General features: G+C 51.3%; 2 protein-coding genes across 6 annotated transcripts; one reads left to right on the top strand and one right to left on the bottom strand.

Moving 5' to 3' along the window:
- Positions 1-269: 269 nt before the first annotated feature.
- Positions 270-7,095, bottom strand: prkar1aa (protein kinase, cAMP-dependent, regulatory, type I, alpha (tissue specific extinguisher 1) a). Of its 2 annotated transcripts, none has more exons than XM_086186316.1 (11): positions 6,891-7,095; positions 6,076-6,262; positions 5,361-5,531; positions 5,077-5,168; positions 4,932-4,993; positions 4,816-4,862; positions 4,182-4,340; positions 4,044-4,104; positions 3,819-3,940; positions 2,477-2,558; positions 270-1,977 (listed from the first exon to the last, which is right to left on the bottom strand). In XM_086186316.1, the coding sequence occupies exons 2-11, from the start codon at positions 6,247-6,249 to the stop codon at positions 1,805-1,807; spliced, it is 1,143 nt and encodes a 380-aa protein (XP_086042442.1). In that variant the 5' UTR covers positions 6,250-6,262; positions 6,891-7,095; the 3' UTR covers positions 270-1,804. The 2 variants fall into 2 exon arrangements, with proteins under 2 accessions (XP_086042442.1, XP_086042443.1); XM_086186317.1 differs by having other exon boundaries at positions 5,361-5,528; positions 6,891-7,093.
- Positions 7,096-7,797: 702 nt separating this feature from the next.
- On the top strand, positions 7,798-15,290 carry LOC147245609 (actin-related protein 2/3 complex subunit 1A-A). 4 transcript variants are annotated; one of them, XM_086186320.1, is made up of 11 exons: positions 7,800-7,955; positions 8,450-8,711; positions 8,891-9,014; positions 9,989-10,093; positions 10,735-10,957; positions 11,041-11,148; positions 11,893-12,099; positions 12,523-12,598; positions 12,698-12,888; positions 14,568-14,658; positions 15,148-15,290. In XM_086186320.1, exons 3-11 carry the CDS (start codon positions 8,951-8,953, stop codon positions 15,151-15,153), a joined length of 1,071 nt encoding a protein of 356 aa, XP_086042446.1. In that variant the 5' UTR covers positions 7,800-7,955; positions 8,450-8,711; positions 8,891-8,950; the 3' UTR covers positions 15,154-15,290. The 4 variants fall into 4 exon arrangements, with proteins under 4 accessions (XP_086042444.1, XP_086042446.1, XP_086042445.1 ...); XM_086186319.1 differs by having other exon boundaries at positions 8,450-8,725; XM_086186318.1 differs by lacking the exon at positions 8,450-8,711 and having other exon boundaries at positions 7,798-7,955.
- The last annotated feature ends 387 nt before the right edge of the window (positions 15,291-15,677 follow it).

Here is a 15,677-nt window from a genome sequence, read left to right as displayed (position 1 = left end):
CACTGCTGCTGCTCACCGTGTTCTCACTCAATGTTGGACACGTTTATTGACGCTCTCACCTGGTGGTCGATTGACAGTCACAGGTGTGGGACTACAAGGCCCCAGTGTGAAAGCACCAGGAGTTTTCTGGAGGTGAAAGACACAGCAGTTCATCGAACAAATACAGGGATTTATTAGACACAAGAGTTGGTAGCAAAGCTGTGAAAGGTCAACGGGAGCAGAGCCAAACAAACACACGTCAACATAAAAGAAGACTTGGACCAGAAATATGGACTTAAGGGAAGTGTTTTTAATCATCCCAATTGTGAGGAATCAGGAGAACGACGGAGCGGGCAGATACAAACACTGGTGTGATAACATGTCGAGGCAGCCGAGGAAGCACAGGGATGAACTTTGTAGGTAAAAGAGCCTTCAGAGTCCCAACAAGAGTAGAAACAAAAACCAAGAAGTAAAAGGCAAAGAGTCAGGCAGCTGGAGGCTGCACATCTGGGCTAAATTCATCACCACGTCAGTCTGCTGGCGTGTTCTCCGTCCGAGCTCAGCCCGTTGGCACGGTAACGGCTATCAACTACAGCACCTCCACCACAGAGGCTACAGGGACGCACGACAGAACCTTCTATAACACTGTCACTACTCCATGTGTCAGCAAGCATCATCCCATCCTTTAGTCTTTCAGAACAAACACGCGCCGCAGTGATCACATGACCTCGCTGAAGAAGTGGCTCACAGCTGAGGAATGTCATTGAACCCACCGAGAAACTCAGAACTGTGGAAGGGCAAAGTCAGGAAATCATGAAGGTCCCTGCAGCTCAGCAGCATCGCACTCACAACTGTCTGTCCAGTTTGAAGCCCCCTGCTGGTGGGACTGGGAAACATCTGGACAGGTAGAGGACATGAACCAGGGACACGTGACATGGACTAGAGACACGTGGCATGAACCAGGGACACATGACATGGAGTACAGACACGTGACATGGACTAGAGACATGTGGCATGAACCGGGGACACGTGACATGGACTAGAGACACGTGACATGGACTAGAGACATGTAGCATGAACCGGGGATATGTGACATGGACTAGAGACACGTGACATGAACCAGGGACACGTGACATGGACTAGAGATACGTGACATGAACCGGGGACACTTGAAATGAACCGGGGACACGTGACATGGACTAGAGACACATGGCATGAACCAGGGACACATGACATGGAGAAGACACACGTGATGTGGCCTAGAGACATGTGGCATGAACCAGGGACATGTGACATGAACCAGGGACACGTGACATGGACTAGAGACATGTGGCATGAACCGGGGACACGTGACATGGACTAGAGACACGCGGCAGGAGGTTGGAACCAAGGAACATTTTCCCACGTGGTGAGAAAGTGGCATGAAACTGAGCTCCATTCAGAAAACGAGCGTTTGGAAGTCGTGTGTCTGTCACCTTGTGAACAGGTCACAGGTCACAGCGCTCTTCTGTTGATCAGAAAACTACAATGAAACGCCGCCAGATCCACGACGGAGGCGTCTGAGTCCGTGTCCTCTGGTCTTCACGAGGAGGGCCGGTAATCTCATCGTGTGTCCATCATAATCATGACTTGCATCTGTCTGGGAGCTGAACCCACCAGGGCTGTTTTTTCCAACCAATCACATCAGTTAGGAGGGCGGCGTGCATGACGACTGCTACCTGACACACAGGAGAAGAAGAGCAACAGCCATCAGGAGGTCGACGCTGTCGTGTAGAGAAAGAGCCAGAGTAGAAGGTGAAGCTGGTGCAGAGGAGGAGACGAGAGCTCAGACAGAGAGAGACACGAAGCTGTTGTACTGCTCGATGTTTCTCTTCAGGATGTCGGAGCAGGGGCCCAGGACCCGCTCGAAGCGCCGCCGGTCCAGTTTCACACACTTGAGGGGACCGCACGCGACAACAGTGGCAGCTCGGGGCCGGTTCATCAGCAGGGCGATCTCACCTGAGGAGAGACGCGTGAGGCTGTTCAGGCCTGCTGAAACCCGTCATCCGTCTGGGTGGGGGGGCCAGCAGCCAGATGTTATTTACTCTCTTTATTAACTTTTCATACATTGTTGACATCTGACCGCATTTTTTTCCAAACTTTCTGATCATTTTTCACTCCTGACGTTTGAGAGAAATGACGTCAAATTGGAGATGAGCAGAGTCACCTGGACGGCAGGACGCCGCCTGGACGGCAGGACGCCGCCTGGATGGCAGGACGCCGCCTGGCGTTCACCTTCAAGTGCTCTCAGGTGCAAACCTGAAATCTGCTACACGGGCATCACGTGACCCACATCACGTGACATCGGTTTAAACTCCAATGATGGAGCTGAGAGTTCGTGGCCGGCCCCCAACAACAACAAAAGACTTTTGCCAATCAATAAACTGCCTTAAAGTTTTACTTCAAAGTGTGAACTCATTATTCTGAGTTTGAGGCGTCAACACGAGAGACGACCTACCAAAGTAATCTGAGGGTCCAAGTCTGCCGACCTCCACAAACTCCTCATCCTCAGACCGCCGCTGCAGCACCGCCGCTGTCCCCTGACACACACACACGCACACGCACACGCACACACACACACACACTTTTAATTCCAGATATCAACCATTAATCGACAGATGATGGTCAGGATGGAGCTGGACTGTTGCTGGTTCCACCTCGAGTTCGTAACGTCACAAAGATGAGCAACACTCATTTGTGTACACACGTTGCATTTGTGTGTATATATGTTGCATTTGTGTGTACACACGTTGTATTTGTGTGTACACACGTTGTATTTGTGTGTATATGTTGTATTTGTGTGTACACACGTTGCATTTGTGTGTATATGTTGTATTTGTGTGTACACACGTTGCATTTGTGTGTACACACGTTGCATTTGTGTGTATATATGTTGTATTTGTGTGTACACACGTATTTGTGTGTATACACGTAGTGTATAATTGTTGTATTTGTGTGTACACGCGTTGTATTTGTGTACACACGTTGTATTTGTGTACACACGTATTGTGTATATCTGTTGTATTTGTGTGTACACACGTTGTATTTGTGTGTACACACGTATTGTGTATATATGTTGTATTTGTGTGTACACACGTATTTGTGTGTACACACGTTGTATTTGTGTGTACATACGTTGTATTTGTGTGTATATATGTTGTATTTGTGTGTACACATGTTGTATTTGAGTGTAAACATGTTGTATTTGAGTGTACACATGTATTTGTGTGTTTATATGTTGTATTTGTGTGTACACATGTTGTATTTGTGTGTACACATGTTGTATTTGTGTGGACACGTTGTATTTGTGTGGACACACGTTGTATTTGTGTGTATATATGTCGTATTTGAGTGTACACATGTTGTATTTGTGTGTTTATATGTTGTATTTGTGTGTACACATGTTGTATTTGTGTGGACACGTTGTATTTGTGTGGACACACGTTGTATTTGTGTGTATATATGTCGTATTTGAGTGTACACATGTTGTATTTGTGTGTTTATATGTTGTATTTGTGTGTACACGTTGTATTTGTGTGGACACACGTTGTATTTGTGTGGACACGTATTTGTGTGGACACACGTTGTATTTGTGTGTATATATGTCGTATTTGAGTGTACACGTTGTATTTGTGTGTTTATATGTTGTATTTGTGTGTACACATGTTGTATTTGTGTGGACACACGTTGTATTTGTGTGGACACACGTTGTATTTGTGTGTACACACGTATTTGTGTGTACACACGTTGTATTTGTGTGTTTTTGTTGGTGCTGCGGTGGGGGATGGCCCAGGGCGAACCTCCAGGATGATGAAGAACTCGTCTCCAGGCTCTCCCTGCACCACAATCTTCTGGCTGTCCTCAAACTGCACCGTCTCCAAGGCGTCGGCCACAGTCAGACGCTCCCACTTGTCCAGAGACTCTGTTCAGGGATGACACTGGGGTCAAGGACGCCCTCCTCTGGAAACCTCCGGCACCGCAGCTCTGGCTTGATTTGCTACAGAACCGGGGAATGCGGAGCTCACCTAGAATGGACACCTTGCTCAGGAACTCCTCGTACATCTTGCGCTTCCTCAGCGTGCTCCCCTGAGTAAAGAATCAGTCTTGTGACATCATGTCTGTCCCCGAGCGTTGCGGACAGAGCCTGTGCCAGGGCTTCTTACCATCAGTATTCTCCTGTAGCTGTCCCTGTCGATGCCCCACAGCTTAACGTCAGACTTGGCCCGGACCGTAGCAGCTCGGGGGGTCCCATAAATCAGAGCCAGCTCCCCGAAACTGCCTCCCTCACCAACACTGGTCACATACGTGTTGTTCACGTAGATCTGGAGGGACACAGAGGAGGTCGACCGTGCTGGGACCAGGGGAAGTCAAACACTGGTCCCCTGTTGTGTTTAGACCTCGTATCAAGTGAAGTTTGACCTTGTGTTGGTCGAAGGATCGCGTGTGTCATAGACACATCGTCAACAATTCTTCACGAGCAGGTCACGTATGACCGTGAGCTACATACATTAACCACTGCGCTGGTAATCTAGGAGGCTGTTTCAGGTCTGGCTGTAGTTCCACCTACTCTCCTGAGGTCTAGTCTGGCCTTACTAGACCACACTCTCGTCTAGACTAGAACGGTTCCCCACTAAGCCGCGTGGTCCCGGACCACCAGGAGTAACGCGGCCCACCAGGATGTGTTTGTACGCAACATTTTTGGTGTAATGGGATTTGTTTCTTGTTGGTCTCGTGCTAACACGGTCTCGTCAGCACTGGCTGACGTCTGCTGGCGTTCAAAACAACAGAGAGTCTTACGTCCATCTCTCCCTGGTCGATGACGTAGAAGTTGTCTCCCTCATCACCTGAAACAGGAACAGCACGTGAGAAGGAGGACACCGGGAGGCAGCAGTGGTGAGGCCAGGTGAGCTCACCTTGTTGGATGACTGTTTCTCCAGCGATGTAGTTGACCGAAAACATGGCGTCAAAAATGTCACTGGAAGACCAGAGAAAAAGATGATGAGCCACAAATGTTTAGTGAGGACGGTCGGCTCACGAGTGCTGAGACGCTGGCGTCACCTCCGCTCGTTGCTGTCCAAGTGAGCGAAGAGCACGTTTCTCTCCATGGCTTTGGACAGGGCGGCTGTGCTCTTGTAGTCTTTGGGGATGACCTTGGGAGGACAAGTACCAGATTGCAGGACCATGTTAGGCTCCTCCCACACAGTACTGTGGTGTCCTTGGACACATTGTAGACTGAGTCTGGACACTGGAGCGCTATGTTGTGTTTGACACGTGAAAGATGCCCTCTGCTGGTTGAACCACAGCATCAGGTGACCTGTGAGAGGTGGCTTTCATCGTCTCACCTTTCTGACATAGGAGGCGGCGTCCTCCTCAGTGTACACCTCCGCACTGATGGCACCCCTCCGGCTCCGCTCCCTCACCACTGGGTTCATGAGTGGAGAAACCTCCTCATCGCGGGAGTCTGAACGCACGTTGGACCTCTGCTGGGCCGCCAGCTGCTGGGCCTCCTCCTGCTGGGACCACAAACACTCCTCACTCACTTCACGTTCTCCCAACATTCGCCTACAGCGGAGAACCTCACACTAGAACACTGTTCTGTGGAGGCAGCAGGTTTTCGACTTTAAACCAAGATGGAACCCAGACGTGACAGGGACCAACTCAACTGGCAGAGCGTAGATGAAGTATACTGCATTTATATGGTACTCTTCTACCCAAGCAGTACTCATAAAACTGCCTCTCACTCTCCCACCCACAGTGACGGATCAACCCGGCCAGGTGCTGGCCCGCCCACCGGAGCGACTCAGGTCCAGCGTTGTGTTCAAGAACATGTGTTCTTGAACACATGAATCCAGATGGACATGGTGATGTCTTCAGATAATTGTCTTGATGTTTCCACTTTAACATCACTCAAATGTTCACACACACACACACACACACACACACACACACATCTCACAGCCAATGACCCAGCCAGCAACCCTGGAGCCACCCCGCTCCCTGAGCCATGCCAGGTCGGGATCCTCCTGGTTCCATCGAGTCCTTCCTGCCAGCACGCACCTTCTCCAGCCTGTCGAAGAGGTCCTTGAGGAACGCCATGGGCCGCTCGGGCCGGGCCGTGCACAGCTGGACGATGCAGTCTTTGAGCAGCTGCTGGATGTTGTGCTTCTGAACGTACATCTCACACTCACGGAGGCTCCGCGCCTCCTCGCTGCTGAAACTGCCTGACGCCATCTTTCCACGTGACCTGCAACAGCGTGAGGGAGGAACACGGATGACTCGGGTTCACCTAGTGACCTGGCACACGGCTGCAAAACTGCATGGCAAGCAACGGCCGCCATCAGGTTTCGGAACAAATGGTCCCGACCCGTGAATGCCGGACAAGCCTGTTCACACGGACACACCCACGTCACGATGTGTCATGATTGACAGGCTGGGGTGCAGGCATCCCAGAACGGGCACGAGAGGCCGGATTGTATCCGTCTCCCTGGTTCCACGTTTGGCCCGGTGGACGTTACCGTCGGTGTGAGGGGAACCAGAGTTCCTGCACCACCGAGCCCTCACATTCCCGGTACCACGCGCGCGGGGCGACAGATTACTACTGAGTAATCTCGTTACTGAAGTAACAGTAACGCAAGGTGGATGAGCGTGAGCTGAAGCAAACAGCGAGTGTTGACAAAACTAGAGATATGAAGCGGAACTACGGGGGGACTGTTAGCTTAGCGCGCGAACTGTTAGCTTAGCGGGCTACCCTTCCACAGTGACGCGACAAAACAATGTAAAAACAACCTCAAGACAACTAAAGTCCAGGAGCCTTTATCAAATATTTCCATTATTGTATTCAAACAAATTCCAAACTACGAGAATATTCCTACCGACTGCGGACCGAGGCCTTGTTTCCTCCCCGGACAGCACAGAACTGACTACCGTCGTCGGTCGCTGAGGAGCGGTGGCGCCTCCTGGCGGGCTGGAGGACCAACCGGAGCACAGGGGGGAGAAACCCGACACTATCCCCGCGGTGATGTCTGTCTCAGCAGCATCACACCCTGGCTCGGCGCTCGATTTCATCCTGGGATGAAATCTGCAGCATGTGAACATTCATCTCTCTCTGTGGAAATGTTTTAAAAGCTCCATCAATACTCTTAATGCAGCAGGCAGAGAACTTCACTTCCTTCCTCACTTCCCACTTAGAAGAATGATCAGTACTACTAAAGGTAGTACACAGTACAGCGGGGCCACGGCTGGACCAGGGTCCGCCACACACTGCTGGCGCTGGCTGGCGTCTGTTGGGATCTGAGGAGCACAGTAACAAAGTGTTTTTATTCCAGTACTGTACTTAAACACAATGTCAATGTACCCATGTACTTGAGTACTTATATTTCAGAGGACTTTATACTTGTACTTCACTACCTTTATCTGAACCCAAAAGTTACTAGTTTCTTTGAAAAAAAAAGATTTTTTTCACAGAAAAGTAACAAACCGGGAGACAACTACGAACCGATAAATCTGAAGCCTTAAATTTCCAGAGGACAAACTCAACATGACCTTTAGAGGTCAAGGGTCCCCCAGCAGTGAGTACCATGTAGAATGTTTACTTGTGATACTTAAGTAAATTCACGATCAAATACTATTGTAATTTTACTTAAGAAGAATTTACCGTAGTACTAAATTATCTAAGGACTACGACTGAAGGAACTGTGTACTTCCTGTACCGCAGGTTGGGATGTACTTTCTACTGATGTATCAATAAGTCAAGAGGCGAGATGCCGTCCTCTCCGTGCGGTGGTGGCTGATCCAGATGAGCAGCTTCCCCAGAGCTGCAGACACTCCCACCTCTCCTCCACTCCCTGCACATTCACTTCCTCCACCAGCCACACTGCTCAGCTGCATTCGTGTCGACTGCCCAGAGTCCACGGATACGGCTCGCCCCCGGCTCACAGGTAACACGCTGCTTATCACTCCCTCTCTCGCTCAGCTGGTACCAGGAAGGCAGTTCTTCAGACCTGGCTCATCTCGCTGGGTGTCACATTTCAGGACATGGAGGGGGCCAGTCCTTGTGGACGGGGGTCATTTAGCTCACAGTTGCTCCTTATATGTTGTCTGTGTCCTTCTTACTGCTTGTTTTCAGAGTTCCCTGTGTACCTCAGTACTACTCTAGTACTACTGCAAAGCTGCTGTGTGTTCTCCTCATGTTTCTGGTTCAATTCGTTGACATGTGATCGTTCTACTTATCAGGGCGGTTCCTCTCCCCAGAAGGAACCTGCAGATGGAACCTCTGGTGTCAGCTCCCCTCTTACTCTGTACACAGACGTTTCTGTCAGTCCACAACTAAGGATTCCTGATTCTTCGTTGTTTGTTTCCTATTTTCTATTTGGAGTTGTGCTCGTGACTCCTGCCCTCACCGTCATCTCTCCTCTTCTGTCTGTGGGATCAGGAGAACAGAAGCCTCTCACCCTGGCCTGGGGGGCTGAGAACCCGCCTGTAGGCGCTGGTCAGGATCAGGTTAGAGAGCAGAGCAGCGTACGGGTTTCACAGTAACAGCATGTTTGCTCAGTGAGCACCACACCTGATAAAGGTGCAGGGTGAGTCACACAGCTAACGGCGAGGTCGAGGCAGACGGACCCTCAGACGCTGCCATAAAGAGGATTTGCCTTCTTCCAAGGTCGAAGTTCAGAATAAACCTCAGAAACTGTAAGGTGACGTTATCTTGGTGAGACATTCCTCGTTCTACGAAGCCTGTTGGATCAGGATGACTCACAGCCAGTAAAGGTATTCTTAACAATGCCTCTGTGTGTGTGTGTGTGTGTGTGTGTGTGTGTGTGTGTGTGTGTGTATGTGTGTGTCTGTGTCCTTGATCTGCTCCTGGGACCTGCAGCAGCACATCTGCACACCGCAGCAGCCGCATTCCAGCAGCCTCTGGCGTCCCTGCTCAGACATGTCGCTCTACAGTTTTGGTCTGGAGCCGCTCTCCTGCCACGCCTGGAACAAAGACCAGACACGTACGTGAACCAGCACAGCAGCAGCCTGCCTGCATGCGTGCACCTACTAATGCATGAAAGTGTGTGTTTGTCCTGGCGGCTCAGCAGAGGGGGGCCAGCTTTGTGATGCTGCTGGCAGATACGGTTCCTCCCTCCTGTAACTGCATTAACGCTGGCCAGGGACGACCAGGAATCTGATTATCGGTACAGGAAATGAACTGAGAGGCTCACTGATGCACTCGAGATGTCCAGTCACTGCTGGACTTGTTTAACACACTTGGCCTCTCAGTGGCAAGAGGGACCTCAGAGACCAGAGCTCATGCGGAACATAACCTTTTACTGCCTCACTTCCTGAAGGGTGGAACATCCAACCCTGGGAATGAAGCAGGGAGCAGTAAAGAGGTAGACGTGGGTGTAGCACTTGAGTCCATGATGGGACACAGCCAGTATAGATGGAGTCGAGCGCCATCGTACTGCCTGCTGCTATGACCTCCTCCACTGGGTCCGGCTCTTTTTTAACCATCTTTCTTTACTTATCGCTCCAAAATACGATTCAGTATCAATAACTGAAGATATCCTTATCCACGTCACATTTAATGGCGGTTCCACTTCGACCTTCCTGTGCTAGTTTTTGTTACCATGAGGAGGTTTTTTTTTAAAGCAGATTTGAGAAGAAGGTGGAGGGAGACACACATTTGAAGGAAAGTTTGTCCTAAACTGATCGAATCCTCTCATCGATCAGCCAGAGATTGAAAGGCGGGGAACAACAGCTAGCTGGTGGTGCGGCGTGGCGGTTGAGGAACCTGACTAGCCTCCTCTATTGAACTGCTCAGTGGTTCGTCACTGAGACTCACTTGTCCCTTCAGTCGGGACAGGACCAGCAGCTGCACCCAGCTGAAAGCTTCGACAGTTGTGTGATACTGCAAACATGTCATAATACTGCTGCTACTTCAGTCCAGAAGTATTAAAGCGCCTGCTATTTGTGCCTCTCACAGAGATCGCCCTGAGTCCCAACAACAACGTGGTCAAGATCTATGAGAAGAAAGGCAATCAATGGCTGAACATCCACGAGCTGACCGAGCACAGCGGGCGGATCACCGGTAGGACCTGCCAGCCGGGGGGGGGGGGGGCCATGTTCTATGGTTGTACCCAGAGGACCATCAGGACAGAACCATGTTCCCCGCTGGACATGCGTGGTCCTCTTGTAATGTCTTCAGCCGGAGGAATGTTCCTGTAACAGCTGAGATCAGGTTTTCTAGAACGACGAGAAACGAGCAAATCTTCCTCCTCTGTCATCGATCACATGACAGGAAGAGATAACACCAATGTCCTCTAATCAGACGCCTCATTAAAACCCTGAGAAAAAAGTTGAAAAGAACAAAGGTACAAATACACAGACAACTCAGTAATGAGACACACGCCTGAGACACAGGTGGGCGGAGCCAACAATCTCAATGAAACACAAAAAGTGCAGAACTTTCAAATTAAAAGTGGAAATGACTGAAGCCCCCCAGAAACAGAGAGTCCAGGCAGGATCACCACAGTTTCCTGTACCTACAAGGGTCATCTGGGCTCCCGGAGCAAGGGTGTAGTCCTAGAGTCCCCACTGCACAGGTGTGTTGGGAGTAGAGGTTGAGATACACACTTCTGTCTCTCGAGTCACTGACGTAACACGTGGAAACACCACCACCGACTGAGCCTCGATGTAGGAAATGTCCCTCATCTCTGGTCGTGTTCTCAGGCATCGACTGGGCTCCGAACTCCAACCGCATTGTGACGTGTGCGTCTGACCGCAACGCCTACGTGTGGACCCTGAAGGATAACGTCTGGAAGCCCACGCTGGTGCTGGTGCGCATCAACCGTGCAGCCACCTGTGTGAAGTGGTCACCGCTGGAGAATAAGTTTGCTCTGGGCAGCAGCGCTCGCCTCATCTCCGTCTGCTACTTCGAGAAGGAGAACGACTGGTAAAGAAAAGTGACATTAACTCGCGTCTGTCTTTGTGAGACCAGCAACCGCCGCGTAAACTAGCTGTGAATTCTCTTCTCAGGTGGCTGAGTAAACACATCAAGAAGCCTCTTCGCTCCACCATCCTGAGTCTGGACTGGCATCCCAACAACATCCTGCTGGCTGCTGGGTCTGCAGACTTCCACTGCAGGTCAGACAACCTCCAGAGCTGTAGAGGAGGGGCAGCAGGGGGCGCTACATCCGTACACATCAGAGCCAGCCGGCCACCCTGTTGGAGCGCTGGTTATTAGTCAGTCAGCCCTGTCCTGCCTTGTCCTGCCCTGTCCCACCTTGTTCTTCCCTGTCCCACCTTGTCCTGCTTTGTCCTTCCCTGACCCACCTTGTCCTGCCTTGTCCTTCCCTGTCCCACCTTGTCCTGCTTTGTCCTTCCCTGTCCCACCTTGTCCTGCTTTGTCCTTCCCTGTCCCACCTTGTCCTGCTTTGTCCTTCCCTGTCCTGCTTTGTCCTTCCCTGTCCCACCCTGTCCTGCTTTGTCCTCCCGTCCCACCCTGTCCTGCCTGCCACAGTGGCCCTCATAATGGCTTTTCGTCACTCCAGCTCAGTCGTCCTCGCCAGTTCTGAGTGTATGAGTGTGACTATTGTCACCAGTGGGTTTGTGGTCAGGCGACCAGCTGTGTCACCTATCACTGCTTCTTCCCTCTCCGTCCAACACCAGCTGCTCCAGCTGAGGTAGAAGACGCCTACAGCAGATCAGCAGATGTGTACTCGGACCTCTGTTTGAGTGCATTCTCTTACACATTTAGAATGAAATCTTATCCTTTCCTCAGTTGCAGTCACACCCTAAAATAACAGTTTCTGATCAGGCACAGATCTTCAACAGAAACGGTGAAGCATCTCAAGCAGCAGACTAACGGAGCTCCATGTGGTGTCTCAGGGTTTTCTCAGCCTACATCAAGGACATCGAGGATAAGCCCGGACCCACCGCCTGGGGGGCCAAAATGCCTTTTGGGGAGGTGCTGCTGGAGTATAAAGACTGTGGAGGCTGGGTGCACTGCGTCTCCTTCTCCCCCAGCGGAGACCAGCTGGCCTGGGTGGCCCACAACAGCAGCGTTGCTGTGGTGGATGCGGCGCAGGGCAAGGAGTGAGTACTGCTGCTGCTGACGACGATGATGGTGGTGATGGTGGTGGTGGTGGTGGCTACGTGCCAGTGTTGTCTACGCTGGCCGAGACACTTCTCATTCCACTGGTGATGGTCGCTGTATGTGAAACAGAAGAAGCTACCGTGGGTAAACTGGTTCTGAGAATGTTGCCTTGACGACAGATCATGTGATTACTGGATGTCAGAATCTGTGTCTGCAAGCTTCACCGAGAGCCTCAGACGAGGCCTGCATGCAGAGTCTGTTCAGATACTTTAATGCTCTCATTTCGTAGTTTTGGTGATTTGATTTCAGCTTTCTGTCCCCATCTGGCCATGCTGGTGGAAATGCCTGTCCATTAACTCAATGTCCTTGTGTAGACGGAGGTGTTGTCATGTTTCTGACACCCGTGACCTGTGTGTCCTCAGGGTCACCCAGCTGAGCTTGCAGCACCTGCCCATGCTCAGCATCCTCTACGTCAGCCCCACCGAGATCGTCACTGCCGTAACTATCCTTCACTCTGATGCTCCTCTCATCTCAGCAGCTGCAGCTTTCTAGCTTGAAGTTGAGCCTTGATGTGCGTCTGCGTCTGTCGTCCGTCAGGGTCATGACTGCTGTCCCCTCCAGTTCAGCTATAAGGGACCTGGTGCTCTGGAGTTCGTGAAGAAGCTGGACATCCCCAAGCAGACCTCCAAGAGCAGCGTATCGGCCATGCAACACTTCCGCAACCTGGACAAGAGGGCCACTGAGGACGACAGCAACGAGCTGGCCACCCTTCACCAGAACAGCATCACGTAAGTCCAACCTTCACCTGCCCCCCTGGCGGAGTCCAGCTGCACTCCAACCCTGAAGTTCACTCGCCACTTTGAACTGTTGATCACTCCTGAAATGGATAATTAAGTTCGGCGTGATGTGAAGTGGGCGTGCACCCTGTAGCTTGTTTGCTGTCATGTGATTCTGATGAGACGGCAGCAGGACGTGAGCGTCAGAGGCATCTGAGAGCGCTCTCAGACCATCGCTGGAGACGTAAACACTGATGACAGGGACTTTCCCCTCAACTTGGCCAACTCATCTGCCGTGGAAGCATCTGACATCACAACTGACCTCCGACTTCACTGCCAGCCAGATGAAGACATTCAGAGTCTGAGTTGAAGACCCGTCTGTGTTTGGGTCCACGGTCCCAGACTGACGGCAGCATCAAGTGACTCTCCTCTGTCAGTGTTTCAGTTCTGATGTAACGATACCAGGATGCGACGCTGCCAGTTCTGTTCGCTATGCAGCACCACCAGCTGTAGCCAACCACGCGGTCCCACCTGAGCCGCTCCGTGAGCGTGGTCGCTGCTGTTTCACCGTGTTCTTTGTTGGGTTATCTTCTAGCAGGAAACTGTGTGAAACTTGGGTTTGATAGTAGTTTCTGTTTCCTGAGCTGAAATCCCGTCCTCTGACCCGCTGGGTCTGACCAGACTCTCACAGCAGCCAATTTGAAGCACAGGAGCATGCTGGGATACCTGTTGACAAAGCTGGAGGTGTGGCAGCTAACCGGTGTTGGTCACCTGGGGGTGGGCCTGCGGAGTTAAACTCCTGAGGTACCACCCCCAACGTTTTCCTCATGAAAACCTTGTCCGTGACTTCGGTTCCTACTACTTCTTGCTGGTCTCTCTTATCTTCAGTGGCCTCACTGGCTGGACCGGAGGTTCTTGACATCAGGGCTCCAGCTCCAGATCACTCCTCGGAAGGTTCTGGTTCTAAATGATGTCACCAGTGCAAGATAGCAGCATACCCGGGTTTTTGACTTCATTCAGACAACAGAGCAGAAACATGTTGCTCAGGTTAGATTAAACAGCCTGGAACCTTTCCTGGCAGCGACCCGATGTGAACCGCTTCACAGCAGTGGTCGGCTATTTGCAGGCCAGAACCGAACCCCAACAATGATATCTGGCCCACCAGATTATTTGATAGTCTGACTGTTAAATGGAATTCCTTTACTTTTTGGCTTCTCTGCAAAAACACAATAAATTTGAGCTGAATTAAAAGCTTTTATCCTGAAATGTGCTGCAGGAAACTGTAAACATTGTGCGTTGGGTATGACATCATCCTGCCAGTAGCTGGTTCCTCCACAACTGTCCCCATCAGCTGGTTCAGGCCTCTATCAGTCACTGGTTTGTAGTGGTACCTGTGCTGGGATGTGGCGCCTCCTACTGGGACGCCGCTGCTGCTGCAGGCTTGATAAACAGACCCAGCCCGAGTCTCAGGTGCCGCCAGTGTCCCACTGATGAACCCCAGAGCGTAGCGCTGCTGCCCCTCTCGCTCTCTCAGTGAGAGCCGGTGGTTTCTAGCTCATATTTCTGTCTCAGAAGGGTTCTTGCAGGAACGTCTTGGAACATAAACCGTGAGACTCGTGCATCCCGGTGCAGTCGGGACCTCAGGCTTTTGTAATGGTCTTTGTGTGTCTGTGCTTCTTTGTGCGCCGCAGGCAGCTTTGTTTTGTATCGGGGCAACGAGCCAAAGTGGAGAAGTACAGCAGCGTGGGTCTGGACGGAGCCATGGTGATCTGGGACTTTAAGGTAACGTGGTCAAATCGCACCGAGACAGCCGGTGGTCAGGCGACACCTTGACTGCACCTTTAGTGAACACAACAACATCACAGTCTCGACTCAAATGCCTGAAGATACAGAACCTGAGAGGTTCTGGAGGCAAGGTGGAACTGGAGTGACATGTTTATACTTGTACTGGTTAGCAAGGCGGGGGAAGCATTCAGGGTCCTCAGGCTCATAATCGGCGGCTCTGCAGCTGCACGCGCCGTTGTCCGACCGCCACTGAGCCTCCAGCACAGGCACCAGCACCCACGTAACCCTTCAGGTCATCTGTAGTGTCTCACGATACTGAACACGAGAACAATGTCAGACGTGTGAAACATGCAGAAACAACAGGTACGAGCGTCTCGTGCTCAGACGTCCGGACCTCAGCGCGCCTCCAGTGCCCCAGGATGATTCGTGGAGCTCGGACCTGCAGACTCGCGCTCTTCTTCACTCTGACGTCTTCTTCTTTTGCAGCACTGAGGTTCTGTGTTCTGCTGGTCCTGGTGTCACCCGCTGGAGCCACACGTCTGTGTGCGACTTCCCTTTGTTGAAAGCATGCAGTACAATCACGAGTACTACTACTGATGGACGGCTGTCAATAAAGCTTTTAAAGTAAAGGAACTGACTCAGCGTGTCTGGTGTGTCGTCTGATCCAGCACTCATGGAGACGGGACCCTGAGCTGCAATGTGATTTGAATGTTGAATGTTGTGACATGAGACACTGGACCTCTGCTAGCAGCTGCAGGAACTGTTGCTAGTTTAACAGAAATAAACTCAGAAGGGGCGGCCCGGTGGAGCAGTGTTCAGCACTGTGGCCCCCAGCAAGAAGGTTGTGGGTGGAGCCCCGGCTGCAGCACGTGGTCTTTCTGTGTGAGTCTCCATGCTCTCCCTGTTCCTACTGGGTTCTCTCTGGTACTCCAGCTTCCTCCACAGTCCAAAGACATCAACACTACACAACCACACACAACACTACCTGCATAAAAAGTACACACACTCCATGAACA

Source organism: Aulostomus chinensis, chromosome 18, assembly GCF_037954235.1.
Source record: "Aulostomus chinensis isolate RoL2024-O1b breed Wild chromosome 18, RoL_Achi_v1.0, whole genome shotgun sequence".
Taxonomy (NCBI): domain Eukaryota; kingdom Metazoa; phylum Chordata; class Actinopteri; order Syngnathiformes; family Aulostomidae; genus Aulostomus; species Aulostomus chinensis.
The sequence above is the reverse complement of the archived record's forward strand: the minus strand, read 5'-3'. Positions and strand labels throughout refer to the sequence as shown.

What these genes read in the sequence shown, in the direction of transcription:
- LOC147245609 (XM_086186318.1), top strand. Translation starts at nt 8,951, where the DNA reads ATGTCGCTCTACAGTTTTGGTCTGGAGCCGCTCTCCTGCCACGCCTGG. An exon ending in CTGGAACAAAGACCAGACAC is followed by an intron (nt 9,015 to 9,988) that starts GTACGTGAACCA and finishes TGCCTCTCACAG; the next exon opens with AGATCGCCCTGAGTCCCAAC. An exon ending in CCACCGAGATCGTCACTGCC is followed by an intron (nt 12,599 to 12,697) that starts GTAACTATCCTT and finishes GTCGTCCGTCAG; the next exon opens with GGTCATGACTGCTGTCCCCT.
- prkar1aa (XM_086186316.1), bottom strand. Translation starts at nt 6,249, where the DNA reads ATGGCGTCAGGCAGTTTCAGCAGCGAGGAGGCGCGGAGCCTCCGTGAG. An exon ending in GAGCAAGGTGTCCATTCTAG is followed by an intron (nt 3,941 to 4,043) that starts GTGAGCTCCGCA and finishes ATCCCTGAACAG; the next exon opens with AGTCTCTGGACAAGTGGGAG. An exon ending in AGTTCTTCATCATCCTGGAG is followed by an intron (nt 2,559 to 3,818) that starts GTTCGCCCTGGG and finishes TGTGTGTGTCAG; the next exon opens with GGGACAGCGGCGGTGCTGCA.